Consider the following 21928-nt stretch of genomic DNA (forward strand, 5'->3'; position numbering starts at 1 on the left):
GGAGAGACAGAGAATAAAATGAGAAAAAATAGGAGAGAAAATACTGTAGAATGAGGAAGAAAGAGGGAGAGAGTAGAACGAGAAAGAAAGTCGCAGATAGGGAATAGAACAAGAATGAAAGAGAGAAAATATAACTGGTAAGAAAAGAGGATAGAGAGAATACATGGAGAAAGGAGGGAGAGCGAGGTATCACTTTTTCCTGAACACGAGGTAGGGTACTTTATGTAACGTATATTTCTTACAAACATCCGTGGTTTAACGGTTAGGGTAGCACGCTAAGATGCCAGCTAAGTTCGATTTGTTTATGAAGCTGGGATCTTTCATTGTATCTTCGTTAATTTCATCAGTTCACCATTATTCTCATCCTCAAGATTAACATAGAGATCTAGAAACAGACGGAACTTAAGTTTCAGCCTGGACCTCTACTAAAAACAGGTGTTAAGTGGTAACATATAACCAACCACTAATATGTTCCACATAATTTACATTAAATCGTAGTTACATTACTCTTCTATCGTTCACAACTATTCACAGAATCACATTATATAAATCTGAGTCTTATAAAAGGTATGTGGGAATCACATTAAACACTAACAATAAAGCATGGCTATATTTTAATTATAGCGGTAGTACAAACAGTAAACAAAAAAGACTAAATTTCAAGTAATAGTAAACAATTATCCATATTTCTTGCTATTACACGATCTTCTTCCCAAAGGAAATTTTCATTGTGCAAATGCTGCCATCTGTCCACGAGAGGAACAACTACAATATTCTCGTTGTTAAGAACACCGTGTTGTTGCCGTGGCCAGTTCAATTCAACAACATCCATGAAGTAGTCCAATCAAATATATCTTCAGTAGTAATGAAAGTAAGTACTGTGTCTATCTTGGCACTCTACCAAGTAACTTTTACTTATATGCAGGAAATACTATGCACTATTACAAGTTGCTTGAGATTTACCGTGCCCTTTCGGATATCTGTAGCCATATCCCGTCTTTAGCTTGAAGAAAGAAGTTACCTGGATCGAAAATGAAAGGTATTCTTGTTTTACTACATACTGTGAACTGGTAATGAATCAGAGCGGTGATCAGACCGACCTTTGTTTGAAGAAGGCCGAATCGGTTGCCTGGAATACATTAAAAGAAGAAAATTAGTTATTAAAATACAAGAAATGCTGAATACAATAAGTAAAAAGGATTATAGAGAATTAATTTATTCCAACTGCTTCATATCTCATACACAGTGGCGGCGATTGGGTTCCAAAATTAATTTTCCTTGGTACATAAGGTTAAAAGGTTAAAATGATGCAGGGGCAAACATGGCAAAACGTGGGGGGGGGGGAAGGCAACTGCCCCCCTCGCCCCCTAAACGCCGCCACTGCAGGGTGTACGCAAAGTTCGGTTACCAGTTCTACACTCATGCTCATAAATTAAGGATAATAGAGTTTTGGTGCCCCCCGATACAGCACTGACACAAATTAGTTGTGGTAGCACAGACACATGTTGAACACACAAGAAAGACATCCACATACATTGCTTAACCCTGTTCATTGCCGAAAACGTGAGAAAAACCAAAGAGCGCACATATGATACAAAGCAAGGGAGATTGTAAAATGTTGTTCCACAGTTCATTGAGCATGTGAACAGGTTTCAGTATGGAATGTGATGCCCATGCACATTGACACATGCAGTACAACTGCTTGGCATACTCTGGAGGGGGTTGTCGAGCAGCTGTTGGGGTATGGCCTCCCATTCTTGCACCAGTGCCTGTCCGAGCTCCTTAAGAGTCCCAGGAGGTGGAAGACGTGCGGCGACACGTCGGCCTAGAGCATCCCAAACATGTTCGATTGGGTTGAGGTCGGGGGAATAGGCAGGCCACTCCATTCGTATGATGTCTTCTGTTTGAAGGTACTCCTCCACAATAGCAGCTCGGTGTGGCCTGGCATTGTCATTCATCAGGAGGAACGTAGGACCGACTGCACCTCTGAAAAGACGAGCGTAGTCTTGCAGAATAACATCCCGGTGCACCTGACCTGTTACAGTACCTGTTGAAGATATGCAAGGGTGTACGTGAACCCAGAATAATGCCACCCCACACCATGACACCACCACCTCCATACTGGTCCCTTTCGACGATGGTACCGGGTCGGTATCTGGTTCCTGGTTCACGCCAGATGGTTACACGACGAGAATCATTGTTGACACTATACCTGGACTCGTCAGTGAAGAGTACCTGAGACCATTCTTCCATTGTCCATGTCCTGTGTTTTCTACACGAGTTGTTACGGGCTACTCTGTGACCATGTGACAGTGGAATGCAAATTTCAGGTCTCCGGACGAATAAACCGTGCCTGTTGAGTCGTGTGTACACAGTGTGTCTGGAAACAACTGTTCTAGTGGCAGCTGCAAGGTCTCGAGCAAGCCCCCGGCAGTACTCCGTCAGTGTCTCCGGGCACTTACGGTGAGATACCTGTCTTCTCGTGGTGTTGTACACTGTGGACGTCCACTGCTGTAGCGCCGAGACACGTTTCCAGTCTGTTGGAATCGTTGCCATAATCGTGAGATGACACTTTGTGGCACATGAAGCACCTGTGACACGACCTGCTGTCTCTGGCCCGCCTCTAGCCGCCCAAGTATCCTTCCCGTCATTACATCATCAATATGTGTTTGTTGAGCCATTTCACACACACACTCACCATTAGCACAACCGAACACAACTGCACACTTCCTATAGGCGCTGTACTCTGATCAGCAGTTTCGCTCCTGTGAGTCATTTGTCTGCTTACAGCGCTACCACACACTGGACCAAGGTCATAGTCAACACAGGTTCTTTGGTACAGTACCCAGACATCATTTCAAGCTGCAACGCGCACATCAAATATTTCTTTGTTCAAGATTCAGCATTATCCTTAATTTATGACCATGAGTGTATATCTTTGTAGTTCTATGCCCTCTCTGCTTCTTTCTTTCTCGTTCTATCCCCCTTTTTCTTGTTCTATTCTCTCGCTCCCTTTCTTTCTCGTTCTACTCTCCTTCTCATTCCCTTTTCTTCTTCCCTTTAGCAGTTTCTTCCTCGTTCTATTTCCCCTCACCTGTCTTTCGCTTTCTATTCTCTCTCTCTCCCATTTTTTCCTATCCTCTCTCTCGTTCTATTCTTCTCCCCTTTTCTCGTTCTATTCTTTCGCTTCCCCTTTCTTCCTCGTTCTTTTATCTCTCTCTTTTCTCTCTCACCTTTATTTTCCATTCCATTCTCTATCTACTTATATTTTTACCTTCTTCCCTTTCCCGTTTCTTTATCGTTCTATTCTCTCTTACCTTATTTACTCGTTTTACTCTCTTACCTTTCTTTCTCGTTCTACCATCCTCTCTTCTATCGTTATATTCTTTCACTTCTTTCCTTCTCGTTCTATTCTGCCCTTTCTTGTCTTGCTCTATTCTCTTTTCTCTCTCTTTATCTTCTATTCTCTCCCTGATCCTTTCTTTCTCGTTCTATTCCAAATCTACCACATTCTCTCTCTCTCTCTCCAATTTCTATCTGGTTCAATTCTCTCTCTCATTCCCCCTTTTATCTTCCTTCCTTTAACATGCAACGTAAATCATACACATGGTTTTGACAGTCACTCTCCCTTTGCACTTTCACCTTACCTATGCAATGCCTGGGCCCTTCGCCAAAGGGCATGTGGGTGTAGTTGGGCCTTTGCTTCCTGCTAGCTTCGCTGAACCTCTCCGGGTCGAACACATCCGGGTTCGGGTAGTACCGTGGGTCGTGATGGATAGCGTAGATCGGTATGTGAACATCCGTACCTTTCTCTATTGTGACGTCATCAGATGCTGGAAGCTTGTACTCTTTAGTGCATCTTCTGCTCAGAATAGCAAGAGGTGGATATTTACGTAAAGTCTCTGTAAACAAGATTAATAACAATGAAAATTGAAAATATCTACACACATACCTCTCACAAAGAAACTATACATCTTGAGAGCTGTGGATCCATTTATTCTCTGGATTAAATGGTAGAATATAAAAATATAACATACTTCCTCTATTATGCACTAAACTTTTTTCGATCTAATGTTTAATCCTGCTAAGGAAGTAAAATTAAAAACCACTATACACTATTTAAATTAGATAATTGAAGGATTTTGAAGGGGCTTCAGCCCCCTTAGCCCTCCCCCTGGCTACGTGCTTGCTGTGAAGAACGATGTGCAAGACAAAAAGCCATAGCCGCTTGATCACATACGACATTGGATTGAGACTACCAGTGCTTTCCTTCCCGTGGAAACCATATCTGCTGTCGACCTGTTCAGCGTTGTAGACGATGTATGGCTGCCAATGGTAGTAATTTGAACATATATAACTTTAACATATGAGTATTCCTGTCATTAACGTTCAAAATTTAAACATTATTTTTGGACACACTGTATTATGAAAATTTAGATTTTCCAATCGAAAGTAATAATGAGTGATACGTCAAAATATGGGAAAATACAATATACAGTGCCTTTCGCAGCCGAGGTGTCCGCGGATCGGCGGTTAGCGCGCCGGGAAGTGAGAGCGCGTCTGCCGGCAAACCGGATGCCACATCCGCGCAACTGGAACCTCCAGCTGTGTAACGAAACAATCTCGTACAATTAAATTGATGACGTTCCTTGTTACAAGGAGTGTTGGAAATCATGTCCTCCTGCATCCACACATTTACGGCATTTTTTAAGGAAATTTTCACTAACATGTATCAGTTCCTCTTCCGAAATTGCTTCAATCTCTCTCTCTCTCTTCTTCTTCTAATGTACGGCTTCAGGTTTAAAACGTTAATAGCTTGCCACCCGGACTTCATGAGAATGTATGGTTCTTGTGCAAGGCGACGGAGGGATTTTTGAGGATTATGTTCCACTCGTTTCTCCCCAGTAAGCACACGCCCTTTTACCCTTCGCTTTTTATCAAGAACAGACCACAAATTTGTTCACAAGTATCCGAACACTGTCTCTGTGTGAAAGAGGTTCATCTGAGAATTCTGCTGCAAAAGCATTCAAACTTCCCTACAAGAATTCGTACTGACGTAGGAGTCGTACATAAAAATGCGTTGTTTTAAATTATATGTGCCATTATTAGACAGCAAAAAAGCACCAGCAATACGTAAACTAATACAAGACAATTAAAAACACTTGTTAACACTTTAACACTTCACAAGCACGTGCAAACTGGACACCAGCTATATGGATACTTAAGCACTGACGAGTCCAGTGCCACGGTTAGCGTACAGCTGTGGATCTGAAGTCCATACCAGCTAACTGTAGAGCAGGGCCGCGCATAACGCCAGAGGAGGAGGAAAATCGAGTGGTGAAAGCGCAGTGTTGCCAACCGTACGGTCCAGACCTTAGTCCGTACGCTAAATGCACGGCTTGTGAAAATTTTCTCTTGCAGTTTTATCCCTAATATTTCCCTAAGAAATTCTTAAACCAATCGTTTCGGACCTGGAGACAAATGTGCGTTTGCCATGTGCGTTCGGTATTATCCTTTTCAAAAGTTTGCAACACTTACAGGAAATCGGGTAAGTCCCGTTGCCCATTACACAATCCAGTTTCTCTCACTGTTCATTGGTGGAGCCGTCTCGCGTCAGTACTTGCGCAGAGACTTGTTGTCGTTCGCCTGGTCTACTGTTAGCTGGTATGGACTGTAGATGCCGGCAGATGCTACCTTACTTTCCGGCGCGCTAGCCGCCGCCTCTGCGGCAACCTAGGCTACGAGAGGCACTGTATTTGTGAACATTATACTGAACACAACCATTGGGCCGAGTACATTAGATGGTCAACTCACGATCTTCACCATAGGCGTAGCTAGAACTTTATATTTGGGTGTGCACAAACAAAAGAAAAATGAGGTCTTGTACCTTTTTAATAGCATATTTTGCAACACGATTACTTGGCTCTTTAACTGCACTGATGTTTGTAAAGGAATATAAATTCACTAAATTACAGTGTTGAAAATTTCTGAATATATCTAGTAGAAAAAAATCAAATTGCATAGGGATTACACACACACAAAATGTTCATAAATGTTATAAACAAATACACCAAAATACACGTCATCCATAACAAGAGACGTCTGTCAAAAGGTACAATGTTCTTAAACTCATCAATAACTTCATTTACATCAATAGACGAAGCTTTTTCTTGTTCCACAAATAGCAAGAGCAGGGCTTCCAATCTACCCTGCTTCTGAGTTGCTCTTAATTTAGTTTTAACTTGGGTAATCTTGGAGAAAGCTCTCACATGTGCAGCTTGTGACAGGTATAGAAGAAAAGCGCTGTAGTACAGAGTAGAATGCAGTAAATATCTTCTTTCTCCAATGACATCAAAAAATCGAAAATCTATAGACACTCGTTTCATCAGCGATAATGCACACGTTTGTACCAAGTAATGACATTTTCAACTTCTTACAAACCGCCGCTTATTTTCTCTCTTGCTGAAATATCTGTATTTAATTCTCTTTGATAAAGCAGCCCATTAGGGTGTGCCTAGGCACACCCGGCACACCCCGTAGCTACGCCTATAATCTTCACTTAACAGCGTATTGCAATGAGCAGGGTGTAGCTTTATCCAGTTCAACCATTATTAATTCATAGTAACATTACTGATATTGATTTTATGGCTACTAGACTTAATCTTTTTTGTCGAATACTGATCCTCCTACGAACATTTTTGGCCTAAAGATGTTATGCTATCTCTGATGAAAAGCGAAAAAAAATTTCTTCGTTTCAGTACATACCTTGAACTACTTTATCCAAGTATGTCATCTCTTGTATGCCTTCATAAGTCACCTCTCCACTGTATCTCTTGACAACTGCGTCCATTTCTTCCCTAAGTTTGCTTTGGATCTCCTGGTTCAGGGACAGCTCGTAGAGAGCATTGCTCATTGTGTTGGAGGACGTTTCGAAACCGCCGATGAAGAATATGTAAGCCTGTGCGGTCAGATCGTCATGTGACAGTTCTGAAATACAAAATAAATTCACAGTCATATTGGCATCAGTTGCATGCTCTACAGTGGCCACGAAAACGAATTGATTCTAGGTAGCTGGGTCAAGTAAATACACACACGTGAACTAAAGTTGGCCAATAGTTTAGGCCCATTTTAATTTCCTTATCGTCAAGTTCACCTGGATCTACATCGCAAAACTTCGCTTTTTCTCCATATCTTTTTCTGTCGACTGCGCAAAGAGTTTGAACATATGAAAAATTCCGCTATTTCCACATGGGACAACATTGTCATTATTTTACCCACTTTTTACACAGTACTAACAACAAACGTACGCACAGTTGTCGCAGGTGTAACGAACGCTAAGTGGTGGGTATTTCTGTGCAGACGACAAACAACTAGGCCGCCAAGATGGTGGTGGTTCGAATCCTGACGTCACGTGAAACCAGGCCCTGCACCCACATAGGGTTGGCCCTGGTATAGTATAATTTTCTGACACCAAAGAAAACCCTTGTTCTAGGCTATTATACAGCGTATTTAAAAAGGAATGACCCGATTTTAAAATATCATATCTGTGTAACCACGCACCGCCAATTAACGAAACGCACTATTTGAACACACATGGTCTAGAGTTCTAAATGACTGCCGCTAGATACCACTAGTAGCACCCAAATAGTAGACTCGTTCACAAGATACCGTCTATGCAACAAAAAGCGTCTTGTGTTCTCCAATTCAGCAAGACATTACACTCTGTGACTTTTCCTTGTGGGAATACGTAAAACATCGTGTTTTGTTCCACCATTACCCATTGGCTTGTATGAACTCAAGGACAGAATCATGGCTGCAGTAAATTCTGTAACATTTTCATTATTAAATTTAATTATTTGAAACCGGGTCATTCTTTTTGAAACATACTGTACTATAATACAGTGTGCCATACCTTGTTTAGTTGCTCCGATTCCTGTAGGGCCTTTGGCGTGTTCACCCTCCTCGTCCTCAACATACCCTTTGTTCTTCAGCTGCAGAAGCAGATCTACAAAGTCGTGACGTATGATCTTGTGACGCTCACGATGCTCCATTGCATCTCTCAAGATGGAGCGGAAGAAGTCCGCATCTGCAGAAGACACGAAGGGAAATCTCAACCACTTATTGAGGGCGGGAAGGAAGAGGAGAATGAACAACTTGACCGCACGGACGAACCCAGGAGGATCCGTCAGTCTCTTCCCAACCTGCCTGAACTCTGCATTCGGATCTACAAGACAGTTGCACTTGATTCCAAACGCGCACGACGCTATGACGTCAGTTGTGAATTTCGCCAAGATATCCTTCACTTCCAGCACCTCCTTGTTCTTTGCCGGGTGCATCAGGTACCGGTTCAACCCTTCGGCGCACTCCAAGATCAGAGGCAGCATCTTCTTAATCTTTCCAGAGGTGAAAGTCGGCGTCAGCTTCATCCTCAAGTATCTCCACTTCTCGCCTTTCAAAGTCATCAAGGTCTTAGCATTGAGCGGATCAAACTCTTCGTGGATATCGAAGTTGTGATCCTGGAAATGGTCGAAGTCCTTCACCATGATCCTTCGTATAACTTCCAGATCCATCACCACAAGACTAGGCTTCCACATTTCATAAATTCCCACTATTTCCCTCCCCTTTGCTTCATTGTAGAAGTCTTGGAAAAGATGAGATGTGTGTTTTCGCTGGAGGAAGTTCTCTTTCAGATTCCCAAACAGGAACGTTGGCCTTATGTATGGTACTCCTCTCTTCTCCCAGTACTGGTAAACGTTGCTGAAGTAGATATATAGTATTCCCAGGAGACACAGAAGAATTGAGATTGGGCCAAGAAGCCAGTATGCCAGTAGAATCACCATCCTTGCTCCAAACAGTGGATCTGAAAAGTAAGAAGCCTTTATTTCAACAATATCCAAGAACAATAATGGATCACATGGTAACTAGAATGGGTTTTTAAGCTCATTTTTATGCACAGATAAGGCTAATCGGGACTGGACCAACAGTTTAAAGTGGAATCCAAATAACTATACGTTCCTTCACTGGGTATCCAACCCGTGACCCCTTGATTACAGGACGAGGACGTTACCACTTCGCCATCAAGGATGCCCAATAAACTGAGCGATTACCTGACCTCTAGCGAAAGAGAGACGAATTATTGCCACACAACGTATGTGAGTAGGAAAGAACTTGATCTACAACTTTCTACGTCAATTTCGCTTTCAAGAATAGTCTCGCACAGTGGCGGCGATCAGGTGGGGCAGTTGCCCCCACTTTTTGCCCCGCATTATGGTCTCTTAGTGTTAAGGCGAAGAGGGACCATTACGCACCGGTTGTGCATTTATTTCAATATCGTTGGATTGGGCACTGCTATTTTAAAAAAAAAGGGTTTAGTATGCAAGAGAGTATGAATTTTCCTCCATGTTGCAAGTGGAAACTGTTTTTGAAGTTGATTAGTAAGATAGACACATTGTTTGAAAAAGTATGATTAATAATTATTTACAGAATCCTGTGTGTTCCTTATGGGAAATCAACTTCAACTTCAAGTTACGGCTAATCAAATGGGAGTTTCGACTTTTTCTTCTACTATGACATAGATCAACGTGTCCTTTTTTCCGTCCATGTACTTTTCTACGTTATTGGATGTTTGATATTCCCCAGAGAACGAATAAAATAGTGGTCCCGTAAGCCTAGTGCATTTCTCCTTGCCTCCTACGGCCATCCTGGCAGTGTTGCCAAACCTGATGCGCATAAAGGAGCTAAATTTCACCATTAATAGAACTAAAGATGACTTTCAAGGAGCTAGATTAACGAAGGCTGCATAAAGTGCTCCTAGGGTAATTTTAGGTGTCGGAGGGGTGGGGGCGCTGCTATTACCGTTAGCTTTAAAGTGATGGCAATTTATTCTTAGTTTTCACCGCCTAGATTTGGCGGCATCACCCAACTCAAGAATCCAATGATGCTCATATCAAATCGAAAATAAAGGATTCCCTGATAACAATATTGGCATCTTCACCTTAGCCACAGCGCTATATATAATATACCTGGGGAGTAAAGAGGGGGTGGGTGACGCAGCCTATATATGAATATCACGTCAGGTGCAAAATGTACACTCATGGCAAAGGTTGGTCTTTATGGGCCGGAACCAGTGGTGGCATAATAGTGGGGCAGAGGGCAAGTGCCACAGTTAACAGTCAAACGAGTGCACGAAAGAGCCAGATCTGGCTCCAAAAGAGCGAAGTTGGCAACAGTGATCGGCAACTGCCCCAGTAGGGAAAAGCCTTGTCTACAAGAGGAAGTAAACTGTCGTTACCCTCTCATTCCCAGTTTTGGCACTCGGTCACCGCTACTGTTCTTGCACAATAAATAGTTTCAGGTCGTGGCTTTTAGCCCAAGCGGGTGTGGAAAGGGAGGGGGGTGTATTAGTGGGGAAGTGGTTAGCACAGCGCGCTACGACACCAAAGGTCCAGGGTTCAAATCCTGGCCTGGGCATGAATGTTCTTTATGAATGTCCGCTCATCAATTTCATCATATCATCACTCATCCACATCTCCGCGATTCCCTTCTTGGTGGCGTATTAGTTTGAGTTTGTTTTAAAGTCTTCTTTATGCACAGAAAAGCTAATTGGGACTGGACCTACATTTTAAAGTGGGATCCGAATCACTATAGTGGCGTAGCGGTATCCTCCTCGCCTTGAAATCAAGGAGTCTGGGTTCGATACCCGATTGAGGCACATAATACAGATTCCACTTTAAACTGTAGGTCAAGTCCTGATTAGCCTTTTTGTGCGTAAAGTTATCTTAAAAGTATCTCAAAATCATCGCGATTAGCCAAAAGTAACAGAAAATCGAAGTAAAATAAAAAAAAAAAATCAGTCAACATGTGTGCATGACAGAGGTTTTGCATCAAGATTGATAAGTTGAGAGGCGTATCTTATATTAAAACTAGCTGATTGGCCGGCGTTGCCCAGGTATTTATCCCAATCTTCTATTAAAGTTGACCGTGTAAGAAACATGGAGATCTTAAATCCACTCATCTCTCTCTCTCAAATGACATCGTGAATGTCACCAATTAGCTTAGCGACCCCGAAAACTATGGATTCCACACTAATATCGGTCGTTTTTATTTTATTTTTATATGTCACTCCCTTTCCACCCCCACCCTAGGGGTGTCAGGGGTGTCTTACCCCAACAGTATTTATTTCCGGGTTATAAGTCATATGTGTAGCAAATTTGGTTGAAATTGCTCCAGGCGTTCGAGAGTTATGCCTGAACAAACATGCATACCATGTCATACACATAGCCTACATTCATTTTTATATATACGTATATAGATTAAGTCGAAATACTGACAATTATCTACATACATTGAGGACACACTTCATCTCTGAAAATTGGTATTTACGGCCAAATAACACTCAGCATCTAACGCTAATACAATGAAATAACTGACTTACCATCTGCCAAAGCCACAGGCCTAGATCATTCGTTGTCACTAACACAGCCCAACTGAACATCACTGCAGCGAGACCTTGACCGATTTGATTACGTAGCACATTTCTGTCATTACTCTATTAGGAAGAAGAAGAGCTAAAGAGGAAATATGATGTGGCCGTATATCAAAGGTTATCTCCCTCAGGGTTTGCAGAGAGAGAGAACTAGCCTTTGGTTAGGGCTACGTTCCGAGGAGATGACAGCAGTTGCTGTAAGGAGCGTTGTTAAAGGTTCAGAATTTTAAATAAATTCAATTTCCGTCCGGGAGGCAAAATCAACAAGTGTACATGGGTTCTGGACCGTATAGAGTCCTTTTATCTGAAAAGTATTTAAATACGGTTAAGGAACTTTTTTTTTTTGGATCGATTTAAATACGGTCCAAGGACCTTTTTTTCCGGATGAATTTAAATACGGCGCAGGGACCTATTTTTCTTTTCGGATCAATTTACGTACGTTCCAGGAACCTTTATTCCGGATCAATTTAAATCCGGTCCAATGAACAACTTGGACCAAATTTAAATTGTGCGACAAACAAATTCCGGTCCTGTTGTGGAACCCAATAGAACCCCATTCGAATTTATTGGTTCTTGGACCTTTATCAACCCTGGTTGTGAGTCCACTTTACGCATGGAACTGGAATCGAACAGAGAAATTCTGAGGCAATGGCGTAATGCAGGGGGTGGGTGTGGGTGTGTGTGACTGCCTCCAGTAAAGACAATTTGTGTAAAGCACCTCCCCCCACCCTGCTTCGTTGTCTCTCGTAGTATAGTCTTGTCGGAAGTGACGTCACCTAGTGCAGCGCCAATTAAACGCGCAATCGAGAACGCAGCGTGGAGCACGCATCGTTTCAGGCTTAAGAACTTGACTCATGCACTCCTTGTTCATTTGTTTGAAATCACGGAGTTAGAAAGCCAACAAGTACTCCTAATATGTGGAAATACAGCGTGTCCCAAAATGAATGTGTAAATAACATCTTTATTAATCAATCTATTGACAAGAAATTTGAATGACACATAGTATACAAACAGGAGATTCATTATTTAGGTGTGGAGTATGATATCCCGTAGGTGGGCTACATTATTCACCAGACAGAAACATGCCCTTTCAATTGGCTTGTTCCATAACTTTTCTTAATGTGTCTTGAATCTCCTCCTGGATGTTGTTTTTGAGATGGGGAGTGCCCTGTGCTTACTTCTAAACACCCGGTCTTTGAGTAAATCCCATAGGTAAAAGTCTGGTGCTGTTAAATCAGGGAATCTGGGAGGCCAGTTAAAGTCAGAGTATCGAGAGATTATCCTTTCTCTAAAGATCCAAAGTGTCTGTCTGGCCAATAATGGAGGCCATCTACGGTATATCGTATTCCACACCTAAATAGTGAATCTCCTGTTTGTATACTATGTGTCATTCAAATTTATTGTCAACAGATTGATTAATAAAGATGTTATTTACATTTGAAATGGTAACATTCATTTTGGGACACCCTGTATATGTATCAGAACATTTAATAATGCGATGTGTTTCCTATGGTGAAAAGCAAGTGTTTAAAACGCGGGAAGAACAACGTGTCCTCAGTTTTACATGGCGCTGCAGTCGAAGTGTAATTCGAAAAGCTCTCAAGTACATGACTTCAAGACCGAACTGCAAGACCATTCTCGAAGTATGCACCTTTCGGACACGGCAAGAGTTAATCAACGGTAATATTTTTTGGGCAATGATACGCACATTTTTAAACTTCGAGGGATAGTTGAACAAACTCGATTCAACTATCGGTCTCTCAAGAACTACTAAGGCTAGAAAACACTTTAACTGCCACGCAACTGAAACGTATTTCTTGCAGTAATGTATCAGGCAAGTACTTATACGATAAGTAATGTTAGAGATACACATTACATTTTCCACACACATATATGGCGCATTCCATTTTCAATGGTGGGACAAGCGGACTACATTTTTTACAGTAAAGTAACTATTCTACTGATAGTTAAGCAACATTTTTCTTACAGTTTCTGTGCAATGAAATATTAAACTTAACATTGCTGATTGAACTACCTTACCCTTAAAATATTTTCCCACATTTATAGCTAGGAATCAACAATTTTGTGTCACGGGTTGTGGAGACGAAAAACTCCCATTTTACTCAATAAGAAATTTATTTTAATTTCTGTGAATTGTCAAATTATGAAAAATAAAGCCCCACTATAGGCGCTGGGAGTGTAGGTCACCTGTTACGTATTAGTGTTGGTGTACGTAGAGAGTGTAGTCGACCGTTGTTTTTCCTGTCTTGTTCTTCGTCTCGCAGCGTGGAGTTTAGTCTGGCGTGTGTGTGTGGTTGAACTGCGCCAAGGAATATTGTACGTAGAGTACGTATTCCAGTGTTCCTTCTGGGTTTGCGACATCTGCGTGGACACCTGTGTGACATTACGCGGGTGCAAATCACGGTAGTTGTGGTCCGTCACTCGGAGCGAAAGTGCTTGTCAGTTCTCGAACTGGACAATGGCGGACTACCCACGAGCTTGCTGATATGCATCTCGTTTATGGATATTCAAATCGAAACAGCCGTGAAGCACGGCGTTCGTATCACGAACGTTTTCTCAATAGGCGGTTACCAGCACATGCACTCTTTCAAAGACTTGATGCTCGCTCGAGTCCGTGAAACTGGATCTCTATTACCCCGCAGGTGGGATTGTGGAAGACCCCCATCCCGCGCACGGTGCAATTAATTGGAAGAGGACGTGTTGGACGCGATACGAGACCGTCCTGGCACCAGTCATTAGCAGTGGCGAAGCGTAGAGTTCCTAGCAGGGTAGGCACAAAAGTGCGATAATTTCCATTAGTTGCTTAAATCCGTAAAAAGAAAGTGTGGGGGCTATGTCATGGAGAGTGGTTCAATGTCTCTCCAGGCCACTTCTTTACTTGCCACTGGCGTGACGTTTTCAAAAGTGTTGTTACCGGCCATCAGTACAATAATTATGTCTTAGACGTTCTCCTCCCGCCCACAAGATGTCATCGATCTAGATTTTTGTTCATTTCGGGTTTTTTATTTGTTTGTATTTTTTCAACCCCTGATTTATGCACACACCTCCAGAAAGAACTACCAATCATGAGACATCGTGAAAATCCAACGAACAGTGCTCGAGCTCTGTTGGCAATTCTTCATCACTTTTTTTTCTAAATTTATTTTTTTATTTTGCAATTGAGGTGAAAAGGGCTAGAAGAACCCCATAATTTTCGGGTCAGCTGACGTTTGAGCCGTGAGCAGACGACAGAATTCCGCACTTTCAGCGACTGTCAGTTTGGTACGTTCTACTGCTCCCAACTTAGTTTTTTTTAGCAAGACTTCCTTGCACCGAGGAAAACACCATTGTTATCTGTTGTCTAACTAAAGACATGGTTGTAGTTAAAAGTTAAAGTGTAAAACAACACTTTTGAAAACGTCACGCCAGTGGCAAGTAAAGAAGTGGCCTGGAGAGACATTGAACCACTCTCCATGACATAGCCCCCACACTTTCTTTTTACGGATTTAAGCAACTAATGGAAATTATCGCACTTTTGTGAATACCCTGCTAGGAACTCTACGCTTCGCCACTGTCTCGTATGGCTTTCTAGATAAATGAATTTCTGACACCTGTATGTGCAAGTAAACATAATTTACATTTTGATTCTTTTCGTCTCATTTGTTCTGCTCTATGCTAATCGTGACGGTGAAAATGTATGGAGAATGAATTAAAGATGATCAGGAAACATTGACATGACCACAATGTAACGTGTTAGGATGACCACCACGCCGCTTTCAAGAAATAACATAATTAAAGGTGACCTCTCTCATTCAGTGTGTATACTTCGCATAGTAGTTTGTTCTACCCCTTGTGTTAGTAGACACCTTTACGTGATAATAGAACATAGGATCCTTGTTTGGGACCCGGCAACACGACAGGTTACTATGTAACATATAAACAGGTTATAATAAATGTAGTTGCTTGAGAGAATAGAATCCCAATTTATATACGCAATTTAGCTCTTTTCTGCCAATCCAATGTGACAACACTGGCCTATTCCGCCAGACCTGAAACAGACATGGCCCGCGCAATAACCCCATAACACTCTTTGTCCTAAACCCAAAAAAAAAATCTTCCCATGCATTGTACTCTAATTCCCCGCCCACTTCTCTTATCCCTTCAGGGTAAACGAAACTGCCTACCTCTTCGTTTGTGTCGGCTGCATAAATATCTATTGGACGACAGTGTTAACGCATTAAATAACTTTTCAACAACTTTTGCTGTCACTTGCCACTGCTACTTGCAAAGGAAAATGTAGTTGAAAACATTTTAGAAATGATTGTTATAAAAAGGAAACATGAAAGACCAAAAGTGAGTCCTACCTTACCGATGATTACATCTTTACTCAATTAAGAACTTGATTCTTCTTGTATTTCAGTCCTGCACTTTCTTGCATAAATCTGATCGCTGCACACGACACGAATCACAAACAAAGCTTTACCGCCACGAACCTCGCGCTCCGAGCCACGCTCCCTTGTAGCGTCCTGAGCAGGAGGCAAGTTTTCACAGACAGGGAACAAAGGAGGGAATCCCCGTTCACGATAAAAATAAATTATTCTATTTCCAGTGAAAGTAAAACTACTTTGTAAATATAAGGCGTAGCTAGCATTCTAATTTACATAATTTGGTATGAAGACTTACTTTACAAATATAAGTTCTTCAGACTTTCTGTTTACGCTACGGTGTTGGGTGAAGCGACAAGACCATCAGCAGTCTGACCAGAAAACGAAGTCAGAACTACAGTACTCCGTAATTTTCAATTTCACTTACACTTGTCGATGAAAGGAAGGAAAACCTAAGTTTCGTACACAATATGGAGGATGTACAATGAAATAGAAATCTCTCTGCACGAACACAGGCTAATGTTTATAAAAAATACTGGTACATCGCAAATTTCCAACCCTGGCGGAAATGCAGTGTTGCTGATATTCTGTTCGTCCTAGTGGGTAACACCGCGAGACCGACCTCACGAGCACGTTATAAGCATACGTACAGAACTCGTAAGTTTAGGCTTCCCGCATATACAACCGTACGACGGAATGTGAAGAGAAGAGGCACCAGCAAATGTGCCTCACTCCGTGGAAAGTTCGTATACTGGACAGAATTTTTTTGTAATTATCATAAATAAAAATTCCAAACTTTTCCATTGCATTATATATATTATTTGACGAAATACGTAAATACACCTTTAAAAGAGTAATGGCGTGGGTAGGCCCGGCCTCCTGGCCTCATAGGACGCTCCACTTGTCATTACTCGTACGCGACAAACTCACCATAGCAATGTGTTCCGCATTCTCAGTTCTCAGTTGTGCGCTTCTCAGTGGAATCCCTTCAAGATGTGCTGTGGCTGGATATGTTACATGCCATTGTGTGCGTTTTCTCTCCATTCTCCGTCTTCATTCCTTCGAGGATTACCCACTTTCTTTGGGGAGCTCTCTTTTAGTATGCACAGCCTGACGACATGTGGCAATTGTTTAACTTTTGTTTTTCGTATACTGCAAAGTAGTGTGTCAACATTAAGGGATTGAAAACTTTTTTTTATGGTTTTCCCGTATCTTTTTCCATTTGTGGTGGTGTCCCAGCAGTAGCAGTAGTGGGACATGCGAAAAATTGGTTTCTTTTCTTCTTCGTACCGCAATGTGAATCGTGTACAACAGGACATTTGCAGTTATTTTCCTATTTCTCGGGTGTGGGACGGTGTCCCAGCAGTAGTGGGACATGTGGACATACGTCGTTATTTTTACTGCCTACATTCCGATCTCAACATTATGTAGAAAATAGTAGTAAATTTCCAGTTATTTCCATCAGGGGATTCTGCACTTTCTTTGAGAGTCCCCTTGCGCAATTTACACTGGGCCTCAATTGCTGCACCATTGTATTCGTCAGGCACGACTTTCTTTGCATTCTTTTAATCCGACATTCATATATTTCTTCCTTCTTGAGTTATTGTGCTTTAAACATAGTGTGAGGCGATTTTCGCACGCCTGCCACTCGCAAACGGTGCCGATTTCGCCTTTTTTTCCTTGTTTTTACTTATCGAATCATCTCCCAAGCGTTGTAACAGGTATTTTGCAACACCCTGCAGCCCATTTTCATATATCGCATGCCCACCTTCCCATTTAAATTACTGAAGTTGAATCCAAGTTGGTGGATTTCAAGATGGCTGCCATTTTGGTCACATACCTTATTCGTCCCTGTATCATGATTGAGTCTGTTTTATTCCTGTTTCACCTTTGGTAAATGTTTTAGACTGGTGCTTCCGTACTTATGGAGCACCCTCTATATTGAACTATTGTAGCATTTCATAACCCCTGTTGTCGCCCTGTATGCCTAGTCCCTGATATCAACAATGGCTACAATGTCAACGGTGCATCTTCACTTAAAAGAAATATTTGGGAGAGGCTGAACAGCCTTGAGATCCCACACCATTACGTAAGTTTTTTTTTCTTTAGCTTTGTGATACTAAGCATGAAGTTTTGCCATTGTGGTTTGTGATTTGTGTTGTCTTTTTCCTGATCTTCGAAGACAGTTTAATTTCAAGGTCACCCCACTGCCTTGCAGGCGTGGATGTTATGGAACTCTGCGCATGTAAACTTCAAATCATTCTGGCTTCAATCCTGGTGGAGTAAGACGACGTTGTCAGGGTAAGTGATGTTTAATTTTGTCCTTGTAGCAAGTGCAATTCATGTTAATATCTCCTTTAATTTTTTTTTTTTAAATATTTCATTCGTTCGGCTATCAAATATGTTTTGTAAAAACGCAAATGAGAAAAGTGTTGACACACTTACAGTGTACAAGAAATCTATACAGCATCCTGTTTCACAAAGTATTACCAGTGGCGCAATCACAGGGGGCTGGGGGTCATTGTCCCCCTCCCCAACCTTCGATGGAAGACCATTCTAGGGGGGGTGCAAACGTTGACGATCAAGGGAACCTGCAGGGAAGCACAGAGAAGCAATTGCCCCCATCGATTTCAAATATTTCGTAAAATTTTCTTGCTCGCTTCGCTCACAGTCTCTGCTTTTCTCACTCTTGTCAAGCTCAGAGCCGTAGTAGCTACGGGGCAGCGGGAGTCAGCCATGAATGCCGAGGGATCTAAATGAAAGACGTTGTGAGAGAGAGAGAGTGCCATGGTGCCCCGTCAAATTATTTGCGCCCTATTAAATAAATATTGTTTACAGTTGCAAAAATTGGATCTAAAAATTTTCATGCTCCCTTCGCTCGCATTTTGATTGTTTTCTGTAATGTACTATTTAAAATTTGATTTTGGTGTTTTAAGTCCACTTTATGCACAGTAAGGCTAATCGGGACTGGACCTACAGTATAAAGTGGGATCCGAATCACTATGTGCCTCCACCGGGTATCGAACCCGGGACCTACTACTATTTAAATAATATATGTTGTATAATGTATTGAATTAACTTAGAATACGTATACAGTTTAGTGTTCTTATTTTATGTCGCTCCGTGTTACATATGCGTAAAACATATGTTGTAAATGAAAGTTCTTATATGTTATATGTACAAAAAGAGTTACATTCGGTTCGGAATGCATTTATCATTCATTTTCTTCCATTTAAAAATATAGTTTGTATGCTCGTTTTCCATTATTAGTTAATGTGAAATTGAACGTGTTGAAAAATAATTTCAAATAGTTTGTTCCAAACAAATGCTTCTACCCCCTTTTTGCGTAATTTATGAGGATAATAACGTATTTGATACTACTACTACTAATAGTAGTACTACTAATAATAATAATAATGTTATTATTATTATTTTTAGTACGTTTATCCTGGTACTTGCCCCCCCCCCCTCCCCCAGATAAAAATTCGTGGTTGTGCCTCTGATTACACCCTTATTACAGGTGATTCCAGGTTTAGAGCCTTTACTATTGAGATCAACACTCCCAAATAGCAGTGTTTTTGTCAAAAAGAAAAGTCGATAACATTTGAAGAGAAAAGAATAAATACAGAGTGTCCCAAAAAAATGTTTACACTCTTTGAACGCTTATAATATTGGGAATACTAGTAACATCAAGTACGAGTATGAACTTATCTGCATGTCACGTTAAAGTTATAGATGTTCATTGGCTGCAATGCTTTGTCTGCAATGCTACAGAACAGATCGACAAATCAGCAAGCAGCAGATATGGTTTCCACAGGAAGAGAAGTACAGGTGGTGTCAATCGATGTTTCATGTCATCCAGTGCCCATGGATTTGTCACGTACACATTGTTCTTCAGTTTCCCAGACGTAGAAATCTAATGTGTTAAATTGCGAGATCTGGGTGGTTATTTGACACTTCTTACATTGCACAAAAGCAAAATTGCTCTCCTCTGCCACTTGAGGTACACAAATGACTACCGCCTGGTGGCCGGTGATGTAACTAAAATAAATAGAATGCCTACACATGCTCACGCTCAGTGTAGATATTGCAGCTTCATTATGGTGGCTATTCACCGGATGTTTACATTTCTGTGCTTCCTTGGCGCTGGCGGGAACTTTACTTCCGGTTTTCAATAGAATAACATGGAGTTCAAAGGTGTCAAGGCAGTGTCTTAAGAAAAGGCGACAATCATTGTGTGGTTTTTGGTTACAACACGCGGTTAAGAACAAATATTTTTTCTCGGGTATCTATCTATACATAGTTTTCAGACAGATCCGATACGGACAAATCAGTGAATTCAGGCAGTAAAGCGAAAAGACTGGACTAAACACGAGGGAATAGGCTCTATAGTCGACACTACATCACCAGATTAATTCAAATGAAAATGTTTTACGTGTTTCGAAAACCATAATCGTCTAACGCACATGTGTTGACTATATTTAAAAATTGAAGCTGTTTATAATCATCCAGAACTCCAAAAAATATAATTTTATAATTTAATGTAATAAATGTAAACTTTATTAGTAAAATTTTTACTAACTTCTAAAGTCTTTTCTTGAACGACACTTGCAAAAGTTAATAATAAAATACAATAACTGCATTTTAGTATTGTAACTGTTCTGCTGGATATGCACTCCAATAGCATTAATACATAAATAATTACAAAAAATTTAGAATAAAATTTGATTAGTTTAGTAATTATTTATTGTATAACATTTATAACAGTTGTGATTATTATTATTATTTCTACTATTCTACTTTTATGACTGGCCTTTACCCCTTACAAAAATTCCTGACGACGCTCTCTCTAAGCCATATGATAAAATGAAAGGGACTCTGTTTGACTTCACAATGAAGAAAATTATACATTTTACTGTTGTAAAATTGAAGTATTTCAATGATTATGCAACCTGCAGAAGTCTTAACACGAAACTGTTGGTAGAAGATCAACATTGTCTTGGAAAATACTACTATTTTTCGGTAAATCTTCATCCAAGGGATCCGGGAAATTGCCAATCTTTTCTAGGTACCTTTGATTCTCTATATCACTCAAAAATTTGAAGTCATCCATTTGGTAAACGATCTTTTATAAGAAAATAAGCTCGGTGACGATCTGTATAACACTTGTTTACAATCGAAAATTGCCCAAACCGGAAGTTCTTTCCCCGCCATCTATAATCGAATTGTCTGATCGATTATTTTTTGTAACCGCCATAGTATTTTAAGACTCCAGCTTTATGTTTTAAGGAAATTGAAATTGATGGATAATATATTACATTCCAATCATTACTGTAATTCAAATAAGTGTTTCCACCTTAATTTTGTTTTGTTATAGTAAGATATGTCATGCAGAATAAACTTTATAGAAACAATACCTCTTCCTATGATACTTCTTACACTTGGATCTACGGAAAACGGCAGTCTCTGTGATAACACTGTACAGCGAGGCCAACCAACAAGACAATTCTGAGAATCGGCGAACGATACAAAAGTTGATACCAAATTACCGTATGTATTGTTTACATTTCAATTTTGGAAGAACAATAGATATCCGGGAAACGGGACTTGTTTCGTAATACTTGGCAGCCAGACCAACCGAGGATCATAATTCTGAAAAACAGCAAATGATACTATAATAATAATAATAATCGTTTATTGTTAAGTGTTGAGCACAGTATGAAACCTAATACAGCACTAAGTCAAATACAAAAGTACAAAGTTACACGAATAAAATACGTAAGCTGTAGAATAACATAACATAACAAGTTAGCATATTTACACTTCAAGTTAGAGTTTTCAACGAGATCTATTATATCTCTGATACTAATAATTGTTTATTGTTATATAATATTGTGCAATTAACTGTATATTGTTCTAATAATAATAATAATAATAATCATCATATTTATTTAAGTGATGATAACGATTAAACAACCAGGTATATCACTATGTCAAAATTGGTTATACAAAATTAAAAAATTGAATACATAATTATAAAATAAAACAGTGGATCCTA

At 40.6% G+C, this 21928-nt stretch overlaps 2 protein-coding genes across 2 annotated transcripts in view; one reads left to right on the plus strand and one right to left on the minus strand.

Annotated features, from left to right (window-relative positions):
* The window catches only part of LOC145996335 (uncharacterized), a 94738-nt gene that overhangs the window by 56444 nt on the left and 16366 nt on the right, over nt 1-21928 (plus strand). The window contains exons 6-8 of the mRNA XM_083132766.1: nt 2331-2463; nt 7940-8747; nt 18089-18171. Coding sequence (XP_082988892.1) covers nt 2331-2463; nt 7940-8747; nt 18089-18171 — 1024 coding nt within the window. The remainder of the gene's footprint in view (nt 1-2330; nt 2464-7939; nt 8748-18088; nt 18172-21928) is intronic.
* Nucleotides 598-11521, minus strand: LOC145996087 (cytochrome P450 6j1-like). Its single transcript, XM_083132338.1, has 5 exons — nt 11435-11521; nt 7913-8860; nt 6766-6987; nt 3648-3902; nt 598-1129 (listed from the first exon to the last, which is right to left on the minus strand). The coding sequence occupies exons 2-5, from the start codon at nt 8838-8840 to the stop codon at nt 960-962; spliced, it is 1575 nt and encodes a 524-aa protein (XP_082988464.1). The 5' UTR covers nt 8841-8860; nt 11435-11521; the 3' UTR covers nt 598-959.

Source organism: Lepisma saccharinum, chromosome 12 (assembly GCF_977018435.1).
Source record: "Lepisma saccharinum chromosome 12, izLepSacc3.1, whole genome shotgun sequence".
Lineage (NCBI taxonomy): Eukaryota > Metazoa > Arthropoda > Insecta > Zygentoma > Lepismatidae > Lepisma > Lepisma saccharinum.